Source organism: Neolamprologus multifasciatus, unplaced genomic scaffold, assembly GCF_963576455.1.
Source record: "Neolamprologus multifasciatus unplaced genomic scaffold, fNeoMul1.2 chr03_unloc_1, whole genome shotgun sequence".
NCBI classification, from domain to species: Eukaryota; Metazoa; Chordata; class Actinopteri; order Cichliformes; family Cichlidae; genus Neolamprologus; species Neolamprologus multifasciatus.
This window is the reverse complement of record NW_028181971.1, coordinates 1,134,216-1,158,098: the sequence shown is the minus strand read 5'-3', so window position 1 is coordinate 1,158,098 and position 23,883 is coordinate 1,134,216. Positions and strand designations below refer to the sequence as shown.

The 23,883-nt window shown below is 41.1% G+C and overlaps 2 protein-coding genes across 7 annotated transcripts in view; both read right to left on the bottom strand.

Annotated features, from left to right (window-relative positions):
- Nucleotides 1-23,883, bottom strand: part of LOC146490533 (protein NLRC3-like) — a 133,633-nt gene that overhangs the window by 95,883 nt on the left and 13,867 nt on the right. The window lies entirely within an intron of this gene.
- Nucleotides 1-23,883, bottom strand: part of LOC146490535 (protein NLRC3-like) — a 59,323-nt gene that overhangs the window by 30,953 nt on the left and 4,487 nt on the right. For 4 of the 5 annotated variants that reach the window (XM_085153054.1, XM_085153055.1, XM_085153057.1 and 1 more), the window contains 3 exons: nt 16,203-16,376; nt 15,810-15,983; nt 8,955-9,128 (listed from right to left, as the gene is read on the bottom strand). In XM_085153054.1, the coding sequence (XP_085009180.1) occupies nt 8,955-9,128; nt 15,810-15,983; nt 16,203-16,376 (522 nt within the window). The remainder of the gene's footprint in view (nt 1-8,954; nt 9,129-15,809; nt 15,984-16,202; nt 16,377-23,883) is intronic. The other variant, XM_085153058.1, reaches the window with a different exon arrangement.

The window sequence follows — 23,883 nt, the reverse complement described above, 5'->3', positions numbered from 1 at the left end:
TAAAAGTCCACAAGCTGGACCTGAGACCTCCCTGAAATCTGACCAGCCACTTTAACCAGGTTGTTAAGTCTGGTCTTATTATTCAGGGACATATTACCATACCAAGCAATGATACAGAAAGTTAAAACAGATTCAATAAAACTTTTATAAAAAAGAGTCATCATTTCAGATGAAACATTGAGACCTCTCAACCTCATTAAAAAGTCTTTGTTGAACCTTTTTCACTGTAGCAGCAAGATGTGACTCAAAGGACAGAGTCTTATCAAGAACAACCCCCAAATACTTATAACTGTCCACCAGTTCAATGGCAGCACATTTACCACTGTTAGTGCAGGATGGGGGGATGACTTCCTGAAGTCAGTTACCATGTCCTTGGTTTCCAGTGTGTTGATCTTTAAGAATGACTTATCACAACACGAAACAAACTCATCCACAACAGGCCCATGGGAATCCTCTTCACCATGAAGGAGGCTTACAATGACTGTGTCATCTGCATATTTAATGAAATGCCTGTTGGCCTGTGTACTGCAACAGTCATTAGTGTACAAAATATACAGTAGAGGAGAGAGACAACAACCTTGTGGTGAGCCAGTAGAAGAGTTCAGCTGTTTGGAAAAACAACCGTTTACTCTCACACACTGAGATCTGTCAGTTAAAAAGTCTAAAATCCAGCCAACACGATTAAGATCAAGTTTAAACTGGTTAAGAAGCTTATCAACTAAAAGATGTGGCTGGATAGAATTAACAGCTGAAGAAAAATCAATAAATAAGAGCCGAGCATGAGCTTTGGCACGATCAAGATGGCGATAAAGGAAGTTCAACAGAGTGACCACTGCATCATCAACACCTCTACGAGGCCTGTATGCAAATTGTAGTGGGTCTATAAACTTCTCTACTTGCTGCAGGATCTCCTTCCTGACAAGTTTTTCAAAGGACTTCATCACTAAGGATGTTAAAGCAACAGGCCTAAAATCATTTAATGATGTAGGTTTTGTGATCTTAGCAACTGGAGAAATAATTGATTTTTTCCTCTGGAACCTTCTGTTGCTGAAGAGATAAAAGAAAGATGTAATAAAAAATACTCATTTTAAAGAGATTTCCCACCCTTCTTTCATCAAAGAACAAAGCTGGGGGGGCTCTGGTGCTCTCTATTAAGAAATCAAGCATATTCCTTGAATTATTATTATCATTAAATCTCAAATAAAATCTATTCAGCTCATTGGCTAACTGAGAGTCTGAGCTAAAACCAGGGAGACTTATCTTATTACAGTCACTGTAACAGTGGCCAGTCATGTGTTTCATGCCTGCCCAGGCAACCCTTAAGTTACAGTGGGGCAAAAAAGTATTTAGTCAGCCACCGATTGTGCAAGTTCCCCCACTTAAAATGATGACAGAGGTCAGTAATTTGCACCAGAGGTACACTTCAACTGTGAGAGACAGAATGTGAAAAAAAAATCCATGAATTCACATGGTAGGATTTGTAAAGAATTTATTCGTAAATCAGGGTGGAAAATAAGTATTTGGTCAATAACAAAAATACAACTCAATACTTTGTAACATAACCTTTGTTGGCAATAACAGAGGTCAAACGTTTACTATAGGTCTTTACCAGGTTTGCACACACAGTAGCTGGTATTTTGGCCCATTCCTCCATGCAGATCTTCTCAAGAGCAGTGATGTTTTGGGGCTGTCGCCGAGCAACACGGATTTTCAACTCCCGCCACAGATTTTCTATGGGGTTGAGGTCTGGAGACTGGCTAGGCCACTCCAGGACTTTCAAATGCTTCTTACGGAGCCACTCCTTTGTTGCCCGGGCGGTGTGTTTTGGATCATTGTCATGTTGGAAGACCCAGCCTCGTTTCATCTTCAAAGTTCTCACTGATGGAAGGAGGTTTTGGCTCAAAATCTCACGATACTTGGCCTCATTCATTCTGTCCTTAACACGGATCAGTCGTCCTGTCCCCTTGGCAGAAAAACAGCCCCATAGCATGATGTTTCCACCCCCATGCTTCACAGTAGGTATGGTGTTCTTGGGATGCAACTCAGTATTCTTCTTCCTCCAAACACGACGAGTTGAGTTTATACCAAAAAGTTCTACTTTGGTTTCATCTGACCACATGACATTCTCCCAATCCTCTGCTGTATCATCCATGTGCTCTCTGGCAAACTTCAGACGGGCCTGGACATGCACTGGCTTCAGCAGCGGAACACGTCTGGCACTGCGGGATTTGATTCCCTGCCGTTGTAGTGTGTTACTGATGGTGACCTTTGTTACTTTGGTCCCAGCTCTCTGCAGGTCATTCACCAGGTCCCCCCGTGTGGTTCTGGGATCTTTGCTCACCGTTCTCATGATCATTTTGACCCCACGGGATGAGATCTTGCGTGGAGCCCCAGATCGAGGGAGATTATCAGTGGTCTTGTATGTCTTCCATTTTCTGATGATTGCTCCCACAGTTGATTTTTTCACACCAAGCTGCTTGCCTATTGTAGATTCACTCTTCCCAGTCTGGTGCAGGTCTACAATTCTTTTCCTGGTGTCCTTCGAAAGCTCTTTGGTCTTGGCCATGGCGGAGTTTGGAGTCTGACTGGTTGAGGCTGTGGACAGGTGTCTTTTATACAGATGATGAGGTCAAACAGGTGCCATTCATACAGGTAACGAGTGGGGGACAGAAAAGCTTCTTACAGAAGACGTTACAGGTCTGTGAGAGCCAGGGATTTTCCTTGTTTGAGGTGACCAAATACTTATTTTCCACCCTGATTTACGAATAAATTCTTTACAAATCCTACCATGTGAATTCATGGATTTTTTTTTCACATTCTGTCTCTCACAGTTGAAGTGTACCTCTGGTGCAAATTACTGACCTCTGTCATCATTTTAAGTGGGGGAACTTGCACAATCGGTGGCTGACTAAATACTTTTTTGCCCCACTGTATTGCTACCCATCTCCGCCTCTACCTTATCCTTGTATTATATTTTGGCTTTTTTAATTTCTAATCTGATCTCCTTCCTAATTTCTCTGACTTTCAAGATATTCCCTTCAATAAAAGTTTTTTTTCCTTTCATGAATCAGCCTCATAAGAGCTTTTGAAGACCATGGTTTGTTATTAGGGAAAACATGCACAACCTTTGAAGGGATAATCATGCCTCTGCAAAATGAGATATAGCTGCAGACAACGTCAGTGAGTTCATTAATGTCTCTACATGATTCTGTAAACACCGACCAGTCTGTACAGTCAAAGCAGCCCTGCTGGGCTAAAGAGGCGTCGTCACTCCAAACCTTTATGTGGTGTTTCCTCACTTTCTCTCTTCTCAGTACAGTCTTGTAAACTGGCAGAAGATGCACCGTGTTGTGATCCGAGGGCGGGGCCAGCCACAGATGTATATGCACCTTTTATGAAACCGTAACATAGATCCAGAGTCTTATTGAAGCATGTGGGACAGTTCACATAATGATAAAAACTGCTCAGTGTTTCCTTCAAGTCGCAGCGATTAAAGTCCCCAAGAACAATATTAGGAGCCTCAGGAGAGAGAGATTGTAGTGAGTTGATGACATTGAAGATGGTGTCAGTCGCATTCTTAGGATTCGCTTTAGGGTGGACGTAAACGACGGTGACGTTGATCTGTGGGAATTCCCTCGGCAGATAAAATGCCCTCAAAGACACAGAGAGGAGCTCAATGTCAGGCAGACACACTTGTCTACGAACGGTCACGTTTTTACACCCTTTCTGATTTATATACAAACACACCCCTCCTCCTTGAGATTTCTGGGTAGCTCCGGGGTCTCGATCCAAATGTATGGGAAACCCGAAGCCATTTAGTTCCAGAGAACAATCAGGGTCACAGTCTTTGAGCCCAGTCTCTGTGAATGCCATTAGACATGTATCCCTGTAGTCACGTAAGTGTGCGACATTCAAATGCAGTTCATCCAATTTACTCCTCAGAGACTGCAAATTAGCCAGGATTATTGATGGTAAAGGAATACGATTGTATCATATTTACAATCACTGACGTAGGCCTCCCTTCTTACCCCGCTTCCTTGATTTGACTCTGTTAAAAACAAAAGTGCCCCTGTCGTTACTGGATAATCCATAGCTGGGAAACACTGGAGGGTGAGAAGAGTCCAGAGACGGGCCTTTCCACCGAAGATCCAGAAGAATGAATGTAATTGTTTGAGAGTAGCAATGACTCCAAACAACCGTCAGGATTGCCAATAAAACCATGCGAAATAAAAAACCCTTACTCTTCGTTAAAAGAAGTTCCACAAAGCACAAGCCGATGCTATAGGATTTCCTCAGGCAAAATATATATATATATATATATATATATATATTAGGGGTGCAACGATACTCGTATCGATATTGAACCGTTCGATACAGTGCTTTCGGTTCGGTATGCATATGTATCGAACAATACAACATTTTTAATTTATTTTATCAACTTTCCTTCTGACGGTGCTGTCTGTGTTGAGCGCTCAGTGGATCTGCGCTCGACAGTGCAGCCTAGGCGGAGTAGTCGAACACAGATTCACTGAGCGCAGGGCAAGCTAGCTAGACAGAAGTTAAGCTCGCTGCAACATGGCAAATTGAACCTCCCCCACCCTCATTCAGATCTGGCGTCTGGAACTATTTTGGTCTTCATGTGACGTATGACCCTGAAGGTAAGCGAGTCATGGACTAAAGTAAAACAGTATGTCAGATGTGCCAAGCAATGCTCAATTACATGAGTGGGAACTAGTGTGTTAGCGCAGTTAGCTCGTTAATGTGTTGACGCTGTCCAGCCCCACACACACGGGGCAATCCGCGGTAGCTCGTTAACGGAGATTTGCCGTGTTGTGGCGTTAACCTCATTTCAGATTAAGGCTGACAGCACTAGTGGGAACACAACGAATATGACTGCACATTTACCCAATAGCATCCTAGTGCAAAGACAAGTGGAAGCAGACAAAAACAACAAGCACGCATACACACTTTACCGAGTCATTTAGACAGCCGTTAGCACATGATTCTCCTTATGGGGACCTGATATGTTTAATATGCTGCTGAGAATATAGCCCAGAAGAAGCGTATAGTATAGCTTTTATTTTGGAAAGAGATATTTCTCTGTAATAAACTCTCTTTTCCAAAGATGAGTGATTCCTCAATCAGATACAGGGCTCGCAAAATCGCTAGCGATTTTTCCAGTCGGGCTGCCCTGCTCTGCTCGTCGGCCTATCGTAGGAAGGAAAAATATATGTCAATGCTTTTGCATTCTTTCGGAAATGTAGCTGGGTAATTACAGTGGGGCAAAAAAGTATTTAGTCAGCCACCGATTGTGCAAGTTCCCCCACTTAAAATGATGACAGAGGTCAGTAATTTGCACCAGAGGTACACTTCAACTGTGAGAGACAGAATGTGAAAAAAAAATCCATGAATTCACATGGTAGGATTTGTAAAGAATTTATTCGTAAATCAGGGTGGAAAATAAGTATTTGGTCACCTCAAACAAGGAAAATCCCTGGCTCTCACAGACCTGTAACGTCTTCTGTAAGAAGCTTTTCTGTCCCCCACTCGTTACCTGTATGAATGGCACCTGTTTGACCTCATCATCTGTATAAAAGACACCTGTCCACAGCCTCAACCAGTCAGACTCCAAACTCCGCCATGGCCAAGACCAAAGAGCTTTCGAAGGACACCAGGAAAAGAATTGTAGACCTGCACCAGACTGGGAAGAGTGAATCTACAATAGGCAAGCAGCTTGGTGTGAAAAAATCAACTGTGGGAGCAATCATCAGAAAATGGAAGACATACAAGACCACTGATAATCTCCCTCGATCTGGGGCTCCACGCAAGATCTCATCCCGTGGGGTCAAAATGATCATGAGAACGGTGAGCAAAGATCCCAGAACCACACGGGGGACCTGGTGAATGACCTGCAGAGAGCTGGGACCAAAGTAACAAAGGTCACCATCAGTAACACACTACAACGGCAGGGAATCAAATCCCGCAGTGCCAGACGTGTTCCGCTGCTGAAGCCAGTGCATGTCCAGGCCCGTCTGAAGTTTGCCAGAGAGCACATGGATGATACAGCAGAGGATTGGGAGAATGTCATGTGGTCAGATGAAACCAAAGTAGAACTTTTTGGTATAAACTCAACTCGTCGTGTTTGAAGGAAGAAGAATACTGAGTTGCATCCCAAGAACACCATACCTACTGTGAAGCATGGGGGTGGAAACATCATGCTATGGGGCTGTTTTTCTGCCAAGGGGACAGGACGACTGATCCGTGTTAAGGACAGAATGAATGGGGCCAAGTATCGTGAGATTTTGAGCCAAAACCTCCTTCCATCAGTGAGAACTTTGAAGATGAAACGAGGCTGGGTCTTCCAACATGACAATGATCCAAAACACACCGCCCGGGCAACAAAGGAGTGGCTCCGTAAGAAGCATTTGAAAGTCCTGGAGTGGCCTAGCCAGTCTCCAGACCTCAACCCCATAGAAAATCTGTGGCGGGAGTTGAAAGTCCGTGTTGCTCGGCAACAGCCCCAAAACATCACTGCTCTTGAGAAGATCTGCATGGAGGAATGGGCCAAAATACCAGCTACTGTGTGTGCAAACCTGGTAAAGACCTATAGTAAACGTTTGACCTCTGTTATTGCCAACAAAGGTTATGTTACAAAGTATTGAGTTGTATTTTTGTTATTGACCAAATACTTATTTTCCACCCTGATTTACGAATAAATTCTTTACAAATCCTACCATGTGAATTCATGGATTTTTTTTCACATTCTGTCTCTCACAGTTGAAGTGTACCTCTGGTGCAAATTACTGACCTCTGTCATCATTTTAAGTGGGGGAACTTGCACAATCGGTGGCTGACTAAATACTTTTTTGCCCCACTGTATGTCATTGGCATCGGTGAGCCACTGTCAATATGTGACATATTGAAATCGCGTTTGAATTTGCGCTTGTTTTTTGCTTTCACTTTGCAATCGCGCGAACTGTGTATAGAGAGCGACAGCACTGATTGGTGAGTGATGATAATTTGCGCACCAATTCCTCTGGCATCGTCTTATCAATCGTTAGCTTACTATGCAAACATGACAAGTGAAATCTCCTGCAGCAAGCTTAAACATGTGAGAGGTTGATCGCGCAGAGAATCGCTGAGCGTTATGTGAGTGCGTGTGTAAAAGCTGCAGGATATATATTTTAGTTCTGCTGAGCCAAATAAGACAGGTCAGGGTGAAGAAGTGACAGCCAAAGAAAAGCTTACCACAAAACGGAAAAGTTATGACAAATCAGACTATAAGGCAAAAAGAAAGTGCAGCTTTATGGTTTCATGGACAAAAGAATTTCTGTGGCTGCAATATGACGAGCTAAATAACCAGGTCTACACATAAGTGGTCCGCAGGTGCGCATTCGCTGTCAAAATAAAAAACGCGCACAAGATAAGAAGTTGCAATGCGTGTTTGCATACATAAGATTTTCAGGAGGAGGACAGACATTTGTTTAGAACTCATAAAGATGTCGAAGAAGCTCCTTTAAGCAATTACTTTGGTGTTCCTCCACCTCCAAAGAAATGTCAGGAGTCTGAACCACAAAAGAAGCGCGTATTCTCGGAAAAGTGGTTGCAGGAGGTGAGCTGGCTTCAAACAAATGATGAACGCACAGAGAGGTGGTGCAGAATGTGCCGTGAAAATTTAATAAATGACAAATTAATAAAAAGGCATGAACATTTTTTTTGTATCGAAAAAATATCGAACCGTGACACCAAAGTATCGAACCGAACCGAACCGTGAATTTTGTGTATCGTTGCACCCCTAATATATATATATATAAATAAAGGAATAAAAGAATGAAATAAAATAAGTTAAAACACTGACAGAGAGAGACAACCTGCTGGTTGCCGCAAGAGCAGCGCCCCTCTTTCTAGTCTAGTCTAGATTGAGAATGCATCAAGACCACTCACTCACCCTTCCCTCCCGCCTCTCAGCTGCTGAAACTCAGTTTGTTACCATGGAAGAGTCACTCCTTCATCTGAGATGAAGCCTGATAGTCTGAATGATGCAACATAACATTCAGTCTACACTTTCGTTTTTGTGCAAAGATGATAAGCAGACTAAAGGAAAAATATATGAACTCAGTTCCACCACTGTTAAAAAAACAGTGTCTGACTCGCAATTTGCTGCTGCAGTAATGTAAGTAAAATAATCTGAAAGTCACTATTTGACTAAATTATTTAGATGAGAAAATATATATTTAACAAATTTGAGGAAATACTAATAAAATAAACAAAATAAATGTCCAATTTAGAAATCTTATTCTTTTTTGCTCTATAAAATAATTGTTTTTATTTTTCAATCACTCATCGTAGCAGTAGGATTTACATGAAAATAAAAACAAATTAGGTTTGAGTAAAAAAGTACATTTTTGGCACTCTCTGGGCAACTGACTCAGTGACTCAAATGACTTAAAAAACCCGATTAATTTTGGTGAGTGACTCATTTAAACTCGATTCGGTAAAAATAATCAAATTTACCATCACTAATACAAATCCCTTTGGAGAAAACAGCTTTAAAACATGTATTGTTAAATTCCAGATGTTTCTTTGCAAGGAAAACTCAAACACTGAAACAATACCACCAGTAACCTCCTACAAATGGAAATGTGGTGTCATTAAAGACATAATAATTTCATTAATACCCAATATCCAGCAAAATATGTAATTTGTATATTTTGTTCCTAACGAAATCAAATGTATATATTGTGGAAGATTAGCCAAATTTATGTAAAATGGCCAGTACATGAATTTAAAAAAATAAAATAAACAAACGTATGACTGTGACAAATTTTACACAGTAATTCAGAGTAATCCACTCAAATATAAATATAAGTTCAGCTAAAAGCTCTATAGATAAGTCAATCAATAATATAATTCACATTTTAAATGATCGTATGTGTTAAAGTTTGAATCCTGACCTGAGAGTTTCCACTGCACATTGTGAACTCTTTAGTCCAGCAGACAGAAGCTTCACTCCTGAGTCCTGCAGGTCACAGTTACTCAGGTCCAGCTCTCTCAGACTGGAGGACTGGGCACTAAGGACTGAGCACAGGGCTTCACAGCTTCTCTCTGACAGGTTACAGCCACCCAGTCTGAAAAATAAAAGATAATCTATAATACTTATGTGAAGTTTGTTATTATATTACATGCCATCTTTTTATTTTTGATGAAACCTTAACATACTACGATACAACATCATATAGATGAACTTGAATAAAATGTTTTTTTTAATTATATCTTTATTTGGATTGGACAAGAAAAAAACATCTGCATAGCAGTATATGAATGACATGGGAACAAAGTCCTTCCAGGTTTTAGATTAAGTCCAGGAGAGCAAATGATAAACAAAGTGATCAGCGGGTGCATATTAACCTCCACTAGCTATTACTAGGAGAGTTGCTCGCATGCTCTCCCGAAGGAGATATGTAGAACACATTACATGGAACTATAAACACAAACTGGGGGGTTGCCCATGCTGCAATCATGGTGAATAAATAAGTAAATAAACAAGCAATAGTAATAGAAGTAAATGTAAAAAAAAAAAACCCAAAAAACAACCAAGTAATAGTGAGATCAAGTGAAGTCAGCCCTCGTGGGGGTAATGAATTGGACCCAATTGTTCCAAATTTGGTAGAATTTGGCTTTTTGATTTCTTAACAGATATGTAAGTTTTTCCATCCTAAATATCTTTAAAATGATCCCAAACCAGTCATCTAGGGTACGCTGGGCTGGGCTTAAACATCTTCTAGTAATTGTTTTTTACTTGCCACCAAGAGTAATTGCGCCAACTTAATCTCACTCCTACGTTCCAGAAAGGGGACCAAACCCATGTATAAAACCTTAAAATCTAAAGGTATTTGAACGTTAAAGACTGCACTTAAGGAGACCTGAACATTTTTTAACTTGGGACAGTCCCAAAAGACATGAAAATGGTTAGCAACAGTCGAGCCGCATTGTCTCCAGCATTGCATATAAGCACCTTTGTATCTCTCCTGATATGGAGTCTTGAAGTACCTAATAATATTCTTCCAGCCATGTTCCTTCCAGCTCATAGAACTGGACGTGGACCACTGGCAGTACCAAACATTTTCCCACTCCCCCACAGAAATAGCGATCCCTGATTCCCTTTCCCATTTATCCTTAGTGTATAAAGTGTTATCCTTGCTGGCACTAGAGAGAGCTTTGTATAGTTTAGAAATAGATTTAGTAGGGGTCATGGTTGTGGCATTTTTCAGGATGAGGAAAAAATGCGACTCAACATCATTGAAGTCGGACAGGTAGCATTCATGATCAATATATGATCTCAGCTGTAAGTATCTATGAAAGTTGTATTTTGTCAGGTTGTGATTGTCCCGTAAGGCCTCAAATCTGAGCACCATATTTCTATGAGTAAGAGAGAGGAATGTTGTAAGGCCATAGGATATCCATGCTTTAAAGTTAGAGTCGTGTCTGTTTGGAATAAAATCCGAGTCGAATGCAAACCACCTGAAAATTTTTAGCATTTTGTGTATCCCACAGATGTTGATTACCTTCTGCCAAACTTGGAGGGTGTCGGTTAACCAGGGGTTCCACAGATTTTCCAGCCGGCACATTAGACCCTTATCTGCCATTACAGCTTGTAGAGGGAATCGGTCCAACAGGTTGGACTCCAGTTCCTTCCACCTAGCCGTGTATGTTTCGTTGCACCAATATAAGAGGGGGGTTATTTGAGCGGCATAATAGTAATTCCTGAGGCAGGGGAGACCCAATCCTCCCTTTTCCTTGGGGAACTGGGGGGCATATTTAATCCTTGGCTTTCGGACCTGCCAGATAAATCTGGAGATCCATTTGTCCCACTCAATAAATTGGTAATCGCTCACTTCTATTGGCAAGTTTCTAAAAAGATAAAGCAGTCTGGGGAGCATGTTCATCTTGATTGCGGTTACCCGGGAGCTGAGACTCATAAAGGGGACCAGATTCCATCTTTGCAAATCAGCTTTTATACTTGCAGATATCGGCTCATAGTTTGCCTGAAAGAGCCCCGAGAGGTCTGCAGTCAGATATATTCCCAGGTATTTAATTTCCTCATTATCCCAATTTACTTTAAATTTCCTATGTAACGCTACAGAGGCTGTATAATTTAAAGTCATCACCTGTGTTTTTGAAATATTGACCTTATAACCAGATAACTTCCCAAAATCACTTAAAGACCTCTCTGGCTCCCCCAGGCAGACCAGTACATCATCGGCGAACATTACCACTTTATGTTCAACTCCTGACAGCGCAACACCCCTAATGTTATGATTTTGTCTAATCGCTTGGCCTAATGTTTCTATGAATAAATCAAAGAGAAGTGGCGAGATTGCACAACCCTGGCTACAGCCACGTTCCAGAATAAAGGGCTTAGACAAATCATCATTTACCTTATTACAGGCTGAGGGTCGAGCATACAGACCTTGGATTACTCTAATAAACTTGTCTTGAAAGCCAAACTTCCCCAGAACCTTATACAGAAATACCCATCTGACAGAGTCGAAGGCTTTCTCAGCGTCCAAGCTTCCTATTATTGATTGAGTTTTGTTCTTTTGTATTTGAGTAGGGATGTGTAATATTCTCCTAATATTGTCAGTTGTTTGTCTATAGTGAATGAAACCAGTCTGATCTAAATCCATGAGGTCAGGTAGCAACTTCTCCAGTCTACGAGCAAGAATAGAAGTAAATAGTTTGTAATCCAAGTTAAGGACACTGATTGGTCGATAGTTTCCACATTATCGTTTATCTTTCCCCTCTTTTGGGATAACTGGAGTAGTTGCCTCCCTCTAGGAGGGTGGGATTTCTCCCTCCTGTAGGATGTAGTTAAATGACTTCAGCAATGTGGGGACTAGATCTGCCCTCAGGGTGCGATACCACTGAGAACTGAACCCGTCCGGCCCAACTGCCTTACCTGGTTTTAATCTGGAAAGAGCTGCAATAATTTCTTCCACTAAAATTGGGATGTGTTAGAAACTCATTTTGAGAGACGGGGAGTGAAGGTAATTCTAGAGAGCTAAGAAAGGCATCTATACAATTCTCCTCCGTAGCATTGGGCTGTGAGTACAGCTCCCTAAAGAAGGTCTCAAAACATTTCTGAATGTCTTCTAATTTTGTTTCCAGAATATTAGTCTTGGGGTCCTTGATTTGGTATATCGTACTTTCCTTTAGTTGTTTGTGTAATTTATGTGCCAGATATTTTGCAGATTTCCCTCCTGTCTCATAGTATTTCTGCCTCAAAAAAATTAAGTTATTTTGGGCCTCCTGGGTGTAAATATCATTAATTTCACCCTGTATTTTCCTGATATCCTTCTTTACAGTAGGATTTGCGGTGTTTATGTCTTCCTGTTCTTTCAACTTTAAATTTACCTGTAGATCTGCTAATTTTTGCCCTTTAATTCTCTTTAAGTGGGAGGCAATAGAAATTAATTTACCTCTCATTACCGCTTTGAGCGTATCCCAAATAATAGTTGGAGATACCTCCCCTGTGTCATTAACATCTAGAAATTCTTTAATGTCTATCTTTAATTTGGAAACTATGGCAGGATCATTAAGGTGCGAGTTAAATTTCCACAGTGTGGTACGTTTTTTCCTAGCCACCTGCAAAGATAGAGAGATAGGACTGTGGTCAGATAGATCTCTTGTTAATATGTCACAGTTCCTGACCCTAAACCTATCAACTTTAAACATGAAAAAGTAGTCCAGCCTTGCATACACTTTAAATGAACCAGAGTAATGAGTGAAATCTCTGGTAGATGCGTAGCAGTCCCTCCATACATCTATTATCCCCATCTCTACCATGAATTGAATTTTCTATTAAGTGCTGTTACCTGGTTGGTCGGGGTGGAGGAGTCTAGTTTAGGGTCAAGTCTAAAGTTAACCCCCCACAGACAACTATCCCCTGAGAATCCACCATTAAATCAAACATATTCCTATAGAATAGCCAATCTCTCCCGGGGGGAGCATAAACATTTAATATTGTGATTTCAGACCCCTCTATCCTTTCTGTTATTCTAACAAATCTGCCTTCCTCGACACAGAGTTCTGAGATATGTTCATAGTTAAGAGTACCAGAGATAAGTGTAGCCACACCCCTCTTGTGTTTGGACTTAACGGAAGAGGAGAATACATATTTAAAACCCTTTCTTTTCAATCTCAAGTGATCTACTTGGTTCATGTGTGTCTCCTGAAGTAATGCAATCTGGGCCTTCTCCTTCCTGAGTTTGGACGGTATCTTATTCATCTTAATCACGTTCAGAACCCCGTTAACATTAAAAGAGATTACTTTCACTGACTCACTTCCCATAAAGATATATTAAATTACCACAGCGCATAAACTCAATAGCACTGTTTTAAGAGGGGGTTGCCTCCCTCTTAAAACAGTAACAAGTGAAAAAAGTCAGGAATGAACTGAAAACATTTGAATATAACTGGAGCTTGAAAGCTCCTAGGCTGGCTTCTGACAGTGGAGCACTTCCACTGACACCCTCACAACTTGAAGGGAAACCCCTTATTACTCCCTGAGTTAGGGGGCCTTCCACTGCGACGGCACTCACAGCACGAGAAGCCCCACCTATTTTAGCACAACAGTAACCATAATTCACCATGTTGTCCATAGCTAATACATAACATTAAATTAGTTCTCTTGATGTCTGTATACTTGCAGCTTCTCTCTATATCCCGCAGCTCCTCGGATCTGACGCGGACGCCGACCCCCAACTCCCCGCCACATCGGGTATCTTTGTAGTTTTTCTCTGGGGGTGGCTGGTGGTGTAATCACCTTTACCGGCAGGCCCCGACTCGCCAGGTCAGCTGTTGCCTCCTCCACCGTGTTGTAGGTTTTCGGTCCTTCTTTGAAAAAAACCTTAAGGCGCGCTGAGTAGAGGGTCTTAAACCGCACATTCTTCTCTTTTAGGACCCTTCGTGCCTCTGCATACTCCTTCCTCAAAGCCATGATCTCAGGAGGGAAATCGTGGTCGAGGTTGATCTTGCTGGAATTCAGCATAAAACCTTTCTTTTGCCAAGCGAGCCTCAGCACTTCTTCTTTAACCGTGAAGCACAGGAATTTTACCAGGATCGATCTGGGTTGGGAGCCGTTTGGAGGGAGTAACGATAACGCTCTGTGTGCTCTCTGAATTTGTAACGGTGTTGATGGTGGGATGGCGAGATTCTCCCAGAGTAGCTTCTCCACAAAGTGGGCCATAGATGGAGCTCCCGGTTCTGCTCCCTCCGGCACCCCGTACAGTCTGAGTGACTCCCTCCTCGAGTAAGCCTCCAGTGATGTTAGTTCTGTTTGAAACTTTTCGTGCATGCTTTCTTCCATTTGCGCAACATCTCTAAAATTAAAAATATCCTGTCTCAGAATGACGCTGAAAAACTAGTTCATGCATTTATTACTTCCAGGCTGGACTATTGTAATTCATTATTATAAGCAGGATGTCCAAAAAACTCACTTAAAAGCCTTCAGCTAATCCAAAATGCTGCAGCAAGAGTACTGACAGGGACTAGAAAGAGAGAGCAGATTTCTCCTGTTTTGGCTTCCCTTCATTGGCTTCCTGTTAAATCCAGAATCCAAAATCCTGCTCCTCACATACAAGGTCTTAAATAATCAGGCCCCATCTTATCTTAATGACCTTGTAGTACCATATCACCCTATTAGAGCACTTCGCTCTCACACTGCAGGCCTACTTGTTGTTCCTAGAGTATTTAAAAGTAGAATGGGAGGCAGAGCCTTCAGTTTTCAGGCCCCTCTTCTGTGGAACCAGCTTCCAGTTTGGATTCAGGAGACAGACACTATCTCTACTTTTAAGATTAGGCTTCAAACTTTCCTTTTTGCTAAAGCATATAGTTAGGGCTGGACCAGGTGACCCTGAATCCTCCCTTAGTTATGCTGCAATAGACGTAGGCTGCCGGGGGATTCCCATGATGCACTGAGTTTTTCCTTTCCAGTCACCTTTCTCACTCACTATGTATTAATAGACCTCTCTGCACTGAATCATATCTGTTATTAACCTCTGTCTCTCTTCCACAGCATGTCTTTATCCTGTCTTCCTTCTCTCACCCCAACCAATCACAGTAGATGGCCCCGCCCCTCCCTGAGCCTGGTTCTGCTGGAGGTTTCTTCCTGAGTTTTTCCTTCCCACTGTCGCCAAAGTGCTTGCTCATAGGGGGTCATATGATTGTTGGGTTTTTCTCTGTATCTATGAAGCGCCTTGAGGTGACATTTGTTGTGATTTGGCGCTATATAAATAAAATTGAATTGCATTGTTAGTATCTCAGACAAAATCTCGTCTGTGTTCTGGAGCTTATCTTCGTGTTCAGCAACCCTGGTTTCCACATCGTTAAGCCGCGCATTGGCTTTATCCAACTCACCCCTTATTTCCAGCAGTTGCGCTTTCGTGTCTTTTCGAAATTCTTTCACCTCTCTCCCAATGCCTCTCAGTTTTTTCAGGAGGTGGGAGAGTGGCCTCGGCTAGCCCCATAGGGGCTAACGTTAGCCTCTTCTGTTAGCTGCACGTTGTCATCTTCCACGTTTTTGAACGTTAACTTCTTAGCTTTTTTGTTCTTTCTGGACGTAATTTAGGCCCCTTTTTCCTCTTTATGTGCACTTAGATAGTATATTAATTTACTTGGGGCAGTTTTAATAAGTTTCAGTCGAGAGCTCTCTTACTAGGTTGCCATCCCCACGAGCGCCGGAACCGGAAGCCTTGAATAAAATGTTTAATTGGTTCATTTTAAAAAAACAAAATGTCAATTGATCTGACCTCAGAGTATTTAGTTTACACTTTAAACTTTGTAGTCCAGCAGACAGAAACGTCACTCCTGAATCTTGCACATTTTTGATACTCAGGTCCAGCTCTGTCAGAGTAGAGGACTGAGAGCTGAGCATTGAGGACACAGCTTCACAGTTTTCCGCTAAAAGTTCACAGATGTTGAGTCTGAAAATGAAAACATGAACAAAGACTGATGTTAAAGTGTAATCAGGGTGCAATAACTAATCTTATATTTTAAGAATCCTTGTTGTTTTATGCTGAGCACATGTGGTACGAAACAACAGTAAATTGATCAAGTTTACCTTTACTGTTTAAATTGCTGGATTTATTTTCTCAGTTAAAAACAAAACAAACAAAAGAAAAAAGAATACAAATCGGTCAGACCTCAGAACATTCAGTTTGGCGTGTGGACTCTCCACTGCAGCAGACAGAAGCTTTACTGCTGAATCATTCAGGGTGTTGGTGCTCAGGTCCAGCTCTCTCAGACTAAAGGACTGGGACCTGACAACTGACAACAAATCTGTACAGCCTTTCTCTGACAGGTTACAGCTGCTCAGCCTGAAAAAATAACAAGAACAACAAAACAATAATATTTATTATCAAATAAAATCTCTTTATATGTTGAACCTAAGTAATCAAATGTGTACAAATGAGTACACTACAAAGCACAATTAAATAAAAAAATGTTCAAGAATTTAAGTGTAACAGAAGAAAAATATTTCAAATTAAACACAATTATTCCAATGTATGTAAATGGAAACCAGTGAAGAGCAGGTTAATTTAGTGACAGTAGTTCAGTGTCTGCTGGCACAGGCCTGTGAGTACTGCAGTATTACAGTTACTACAGTACTGCTGGTCACTTTATTAATTCTAATATGTGTGATTACTGTAAATGTACTTATAAATAATGTATCACATCCTGGACTTGGTGCAGACTCTCGTTTCATTTTCTGTCTAAAAGCTGCTTTGGCTCATTCCCCTTTAAAGCCCCGCTCTCCCTAAGGGCCAACTTTATTTTGAATGGATGATTTCATAAAGCACGGTGATAAAATCATGATTAGAAATCTTCTCAGATGTATTTTTACATTTTAGATCCACAGCAACAAAGTTCACAGCAGGACGTCTCTGTTCAGTAATTATTATGCCCATTACCTGCAAACTGTGAGGTACGCAGGTAATGCCAGGTAAACACTAGCTGTCTGAATCTGTTCCTGTTAAATGTGTGTATAAAGAAAATAAGCTGAAATACAGAGACTGGATGGATCTGTGCTTTGACACCAAACATTTCTTCCTGTTAAAAGGGAGTTTTTCCTTCCCACTGTCGCCAAAGTGCTTGTTCATAGGGGGTCATATGATTGTTGGGTTTTTCTCTGTATCTATTACTGTACGATCTACTGTACAATATAAAGCGCATTGAGGTGACTGTTGTTGTGATTTGGCACTATATAAATAAAATTGAATTGAATTGAATTACATCCCATTTCAGGTACCTGGAACCTTCTCTGGAAACCTGGGACGCTGGCGGGTTTCTCTTGCTTACCTATCTGCTCATCCTCTTTCTTTCTGCTCGCATGATGATTTCCTGATTGAGTTTGTAAAGACTTTTGCTCAGGACCTTCTTGCTGTGCGGCAACAGTGCTAACCACCGTCCGCTGTATTTTTTTCAGTCATTAAATCAAACCATGAAAGATCAGCTTGCTTCTCACGATGAACCTGTATGTTTTCGATTCCACACCAGGGTGTGCCCACTGGTAAGTTCGGGGATAAGGGTGGAGGATACTCACACAAACAAAGAAAACCCAGATTGCAAATCCAAGTCTCTGTGCTAGTTAACCAGGCCTTTCAGGCTCTTGTTCAATCAGAACCTTATGGAGTCTGAGTTAGCGAGACAGTTAAACATCCCACTAAGTCATTAAATAACCGAGTGTCCCCTCACATAACTCACCGCACAGAGCCTGTCACCCCTGGCAATCACAAGAAAACACCTTTTTTGCTTTTCATGCACCTCACAAACCACTCATACCCGGGTTTCCTTGGCTAGAATTACATAACCCACACTTAGACTGGTCAGGTCAGAGGGTGGAACCGTCAACCAACACTGAGACTGTTTTAGCTCTCTCCTCTGTGCCCACCAAATGTCATGATCTTCAGGAAGTATTTAGCAAAAGTAAAGCGTTTTCACTGCCACCTCACAGACCACATGACTGTACCATAGAACTACTCTCTGGCTCCACCCGGCCTTCTAGCTGGCTGTATAACCTGTCTAGACCTGAGTGTGCGGCTATGGAAAAGTACATTAAGGAATCCCTCGGCGCAGGCATAATCCAACAATTGTCATCTCAAGTTGGAACTTCTTTTTAGAGGGGGAAAATGATGGCTCTCTCTGGCCATGCATTTACTTCAGGGGCCTCAGTGATATTACCATCAAGAATAAGTACCTATTACCTCATTAGCTCTGCTTTCAGGCCATTTCACAGCGCCACCTCCGCAACGCTTACCACTTTTTCCAGATCAATCAGGCAGACAAGTGGAAGACCGTTTTAAACATGCCATTGGGGGACTACGAGTATTTGGTCATGCCGCCTGGGTTAACTAATGCTCCCGCAATTTTTCAAGACTAGTTAACGATGTCCTCCGGGACTTCCTTGACAGGTTCATATTGGTGTAAATTAAAAGTGTCAAGTTACTGTGTGTAAATAAAGCCTTCACGTCTAGTAATATTCAGTTCCCTCACCTTTGCCTGTATTTTGGGTTAACCATGTTGTTCTGGCCACACCGAGATAACAGATTTATATTTGAAAAAAGAAAAGAGACATTGGGGATAGGGCTGGACCATATTATACCGTTCAGGATAATACCGGTAGAAAGCTAGGCAACGATAAGAAAATGACATATCGCGATAGAATATGGGTAAAACACACATGCGCAGTGCCGAAAAAGCATGGAGAATGCACGGTAACGGAGAATGTGAATGGGGAAAGTAGATTGTTGAGTGAAAAGGATGAGCCAGAATTGTTTTGTAAAAATGGTGCCGCTTAACTGGTTTGGTGTTTGTCCGTCAGATACACAAAAGAGCACTTTTTTTTGTAGAACATGCAAGCGGGCCGTCGTTATTGCCGTATTTGTCAGACTAAGGTGCTTGTAAATCTGGGAGGAATCTGGGTCCTAAACTCCATCCTTTAAAGTCCCAAAGTCAAACGAACATCACTGAGAGTTTAAAACTGTCTAAATTCTTTCACCTTTAATGAAATGATCAGGATTGCTACTTTACCAGGTGTAACTATTTAGTTTAACGTCCAGGCATCCATGAAAAAAGAATTCATTACATTTAACGGAGTTAGAAGTTAGCAGGAAGTTAGCGGAAGTTAGCTCGCTAGTTTTGCTAGTTACCTAAACATGATGTAGCATGTTCTGACTGAGAGATTTCTGAAAAAATTCAAACGTAAAGCTCTGCTATCACTTCCAACATAAATGGAGACAGGAAAATAAACAGCAGTGACGTTTGTAGGGTTACTGAAGTTGGGCTAGCTGGTATGTAATGATGTGCTACGTGATCGCTAGATACACAGCTGTGTTAGCATAACATAAACAGTGAAGCTGGAGGATGAATGCTAACACTTTTCCACTCGATAAAAGTTAACATGAAGGTTCCTGATGGTTAGAGACAAATGCAATCGCATGGCAGGATGCTGTAAACGGACCAAACTTCAGTCAGGAGAACAACTGAGATAATCCATCCACAATACGAGGTTAGTCATTAATATACTGCAACAACATGGGAATAGAGCCGCTGTGATAGAATACAGCATTAATGAATCAATGGTACAGAAGTGGAGGAAGCAAGAACAATGAATTGAATAAAGTTTGATTTATCTGACTGCTTTGTTTCGCTTAATGTGTCTTATAATCCCGTGCAGCTTATGGTCCAAAAAATACGTATTTGACTTTGATTTTTATTTGGCACACTGCAGTTTAATGTTGCAAAGCACCTCTTTTTAACTTCAGTGGATATTATATATGGTTATGCTCAGGATATGTCAGCCCATTTCAGTGTTGGGAAGGTTACTTTTAAAATGTATTCCATTACAGATTACAGAATACATACCCCAAAATGTATTCTGTAACGTATTCCGTTACGTTACTCAATGAGAGTAACGTATTCTGAATACTTTGGATTACTTAATATATTATCATGCTGTTTACAACTACGTGAATGTACTATTGCTGTGATTTATTACTGTTACTGAAGGTCCGCGGCTCCGAACCGTAGTAAAGGGACCTCTGGCTAATACGGTGGGTTCGTGTCGGGCTCGTAGCCGAAAAATAGCTTTACTTTGTTGTCTGGGTCAACTTTGCTAGCAGAGACAGAGAGAGGCGTTGAAAGGCTGCTCCAACAGAACTTATTGTTTTGGAGGAAAACACGAACACGGTGTACAGTCGAGTCGTAATAGCTTACTTACAACTGGGCTCGTCAGGCACTCTTCTTGGCTGCAGTGGTTATTATTATATTTACATGCTTCCAGCTCCCGTTTTTGCTCGATGACAGCTCGTACTTTTCCTTTTTCTCCCTCGCTCACAGACACATAACGTGTATGGCAGTCCATTCTCCCTGCAGCACGGACTACACTGCCCATGATGCTACATTCTTTAGAGCTATACCTGTAGCATTCTGCCTATTAGCTTAGCACAACAACAACAAAAAGGCCTCTCTCACCCAGGAAACACGCAGAGAGAGAGCGTCACCCTGTAACCATGGCAACCGTAATGCTGCCGCCTGGAACAACAGAACGTAGCTGTCAAACAAAACCCAAACATTCCTGACCCGCGACAATATGAAACAGGAAGGTACCGCCATGTAATCCATTTACTTCAACAAAGTAACTGTATTCTAAATATCACCTTTTTAAACGGTAACTGTAACGGAATACAGTTACTCATATTTTGTATTTGAAATAGGTAATGGCGGTACATGTATTCCGTTACTCCCCCAACACTGGCCCATTTCTACTGGAAATGCCTTTTGGTTAAACTTTCAGCAAGGAATTTGCATTGCACTGTTAAATGTTTATATAGCTTTAATGCCTATAAAAACAGCTACTTGTTTAAGTAAAATGAATGGATCTGGGTTTTTTGCGCTAGTAAAGTTGTGGAGTTGTATTTTGTCTCGCAGAAATTATATCGCCAGTTATATCGTTAATATATATCGTGATATAGATTTTTGGCCATATCGCCCTGCCCTAATTGGGGATTGCAATAAAGGTGAGACACAAACCAGACCTTAAAATAAGAACATCTGAAAAAGATGAAGATGCAGTCTGGTAGCTCAAGTATTTGCTTTAGAAAAAACAGAGCTAAAGTCCTGGTTGTTGGAGACAAGTGAACAACTGTCAGAGGGGCTGAAGCAGGGCTGGACTGGGACAAAAAATCGGCCCGGGCATTTTGACTAGAGACTGGCCCACCAGGTATTATAGAAAAAACAAATGCTGCTGTCACAGTGATATACAGTGTCCTGTTGGTATATATGTATCAATCTAATAAACTACACCATCCTCCCTATTCTGGTATTCTAAACAGTACTTAAACCCAAAGACTGCTTGGTCGAGTTAACCTCCTGAACTATCTACAAAACATGGTGGAAACCTGAAATTAAGACAGAGAAGACTAGAGGTGAGACATGATCATTACTCAATATTAAAAAAAATAAATGACAGATTTATATATATTTTCATAAACTATTCATTTGCCACATCAATAGACAGCATGGCAGGGCAATATATTTTTTTCCAACATGGCAACCTTTGAAAAGTGAAAGGAAACAGAAAGACAGGTGAGAAAGAATAAAACTTAATTGACTTTTTGATGGCATTCTACACACAGTACTGGTACAGAATCTAGAAAATGTGGGAAAATACTGACATCATATACAGTATTTATTATTAACCCTTTAAAGCCGGTCGGAGTGGACACGCTCCATTTTGCGTAACTATTTTTAAATCCCGGTAGCTCTGCAACCACGTGAGCTAGCGCAATAATTTTTTTTGCATATGAAACCGGTGGAGTTGTACTTACATCTTATGCCATCAGCTTGTCCTCGGTCACAGTTTCCTTCCACATATAGCTTTGCAAAAACTGCATAAAAAGCGCTTGCAGCAACAAAAACATAATATTCCACAAACACGCTTTGCCGATCCGATCAGCTGTTTGTAACACTTCCTACGTCCATCAGCGTGAACTATCGCATGTCCGAAACCGAAAGTGACGTCATTTTGCGGAAATGTAGTTTTTTATGTTATGTTAAGTTATGTTTGACTTTATGACTTTCTGTGTTGTTTCTGGGATGCTTAGGACTCATATTGCACTGCTGGAAATAGTTTATTTTGATGCATATGCTGCTTTATTGCAAATTTGCATCATAATATTTATTTTCATTTTTCCTGCAGTATATAAAAAAATGGTGTATGGTGTATGTATGTGAACTATGAAGACACGTAAAATAAATTTCCTGTGGTGGGAAACTATTTTGTGCAACTTTTTTGTATTTACAGTTTTGAGGGATAAGCCTATTAAATTTCTCTAACTAGAAATATATGTTTAAAAAAACAAAAATGATTTTCAATTTTTTTGTAGTTTATTGCACTTTTTTGCAATTTATGTAATTACTATGTACTTAATGCAGACATATTATTAAAATTTAGGCTGTAATGGTTGTATTGATGTATAGCAACTTGAAATGCTCCCAAAAATGGCTCCACAGCATGTAAAAATATAATATAAGCTCTGGCGGACTTGGTTCTATGGTAGGTCTTAAAGGGTTAATTTCTGAAGAAATTAAGATGGGACTCTGAAAAAAATGACTATGTACAATAATGATTTCTATACATTTTACAGCAGATGAAAAGGTTTGGTATAAGACTCGGATAATTATTTATTAAAAGCGAGACATTTTAAATGAGAATAACATAGAAAAGTATTTCTTTGTGCCCCCCTCTCCCTGTTAATCCCCTACCTGGCCCCCTGGCAAAACTTTGCTAGACCCGCCCCTGCACAGTTACCAGCTGTCAGCTACTTAGAAAAGGATCCTGGTGTTATTTGTCTCTCAGAAACAGTTCATAACTTCAACTCATTCATGTCACCTAAAAGGTAAACCTGTTTCTCCATCACCAGTTCAGCTCTGATGATTCAGTAAGGACATCTCCTGGTTTAATCTTCATGTTTCCCTCTCACCACATATCCAAACTGACATCATGACCAGCAGCTTTACAGCTGTGGCTCCAGCAAACATCAGCTGATACTAGAAATTAATATTAAATTCTAACAATAGCTGATCAAGCTTAAACGTGCTGCCGTTGTTTAACCTCCGCTGGTTTCTTCTTTCTGGCGCAAAGTGAGCGATAAACAAACAAGAGAGAAAAGCCGATCAGCTGATCGTTGATCAGTTTCATGATTGAAATAACAACAGGGGAAAGAGGGAGAGAGAATGAGAGAAGAAGAAACAGCTGCAGCATAAAGACGCAGAATAACTCCAGCTTTGTGTCTTTTTCATTCGAAGTTATTGTAACTGACTGTAAAAAGTCAGCATAACAAAATAAACTTCACCTAAACTTGGTTTATATCTGACCCTGATAGACTGCAGGTCACCTGAAGTTCAGTTCCCCTGACACTCGGACCGACACCGGCGGCCGCCTCGGGTCTCTCCTCCTCCTGCCTCACCTTTCCGTCATCCACCTGCCAGCGTGTTGCACCTGCTGGCCTCCACCACTTGCTAATGTTACTCAATCTGTGAAAGTTCCGCAATAGCCACCACGAAAAAGTTGAGTTATTTTTATACATCTGCCAGCATCTGGCCAATACACCACCTTTCAGTGTTTATACCGTTACGAAAAAAAACCCCCATCTGCCCCTAAAAATGAAAAAAATCCTCCAGCTATGGGCTGAAGGATCAGAGCTCACGTTCTTATAGGCTGGATCTGGATTGTGCTTTGATTCGAGTTAAAGACAAAAATATTTCAGAAATGCTGACATGTCCTGCTGGAGTGAAATATTTAAAGTATCATATTTAACTAAG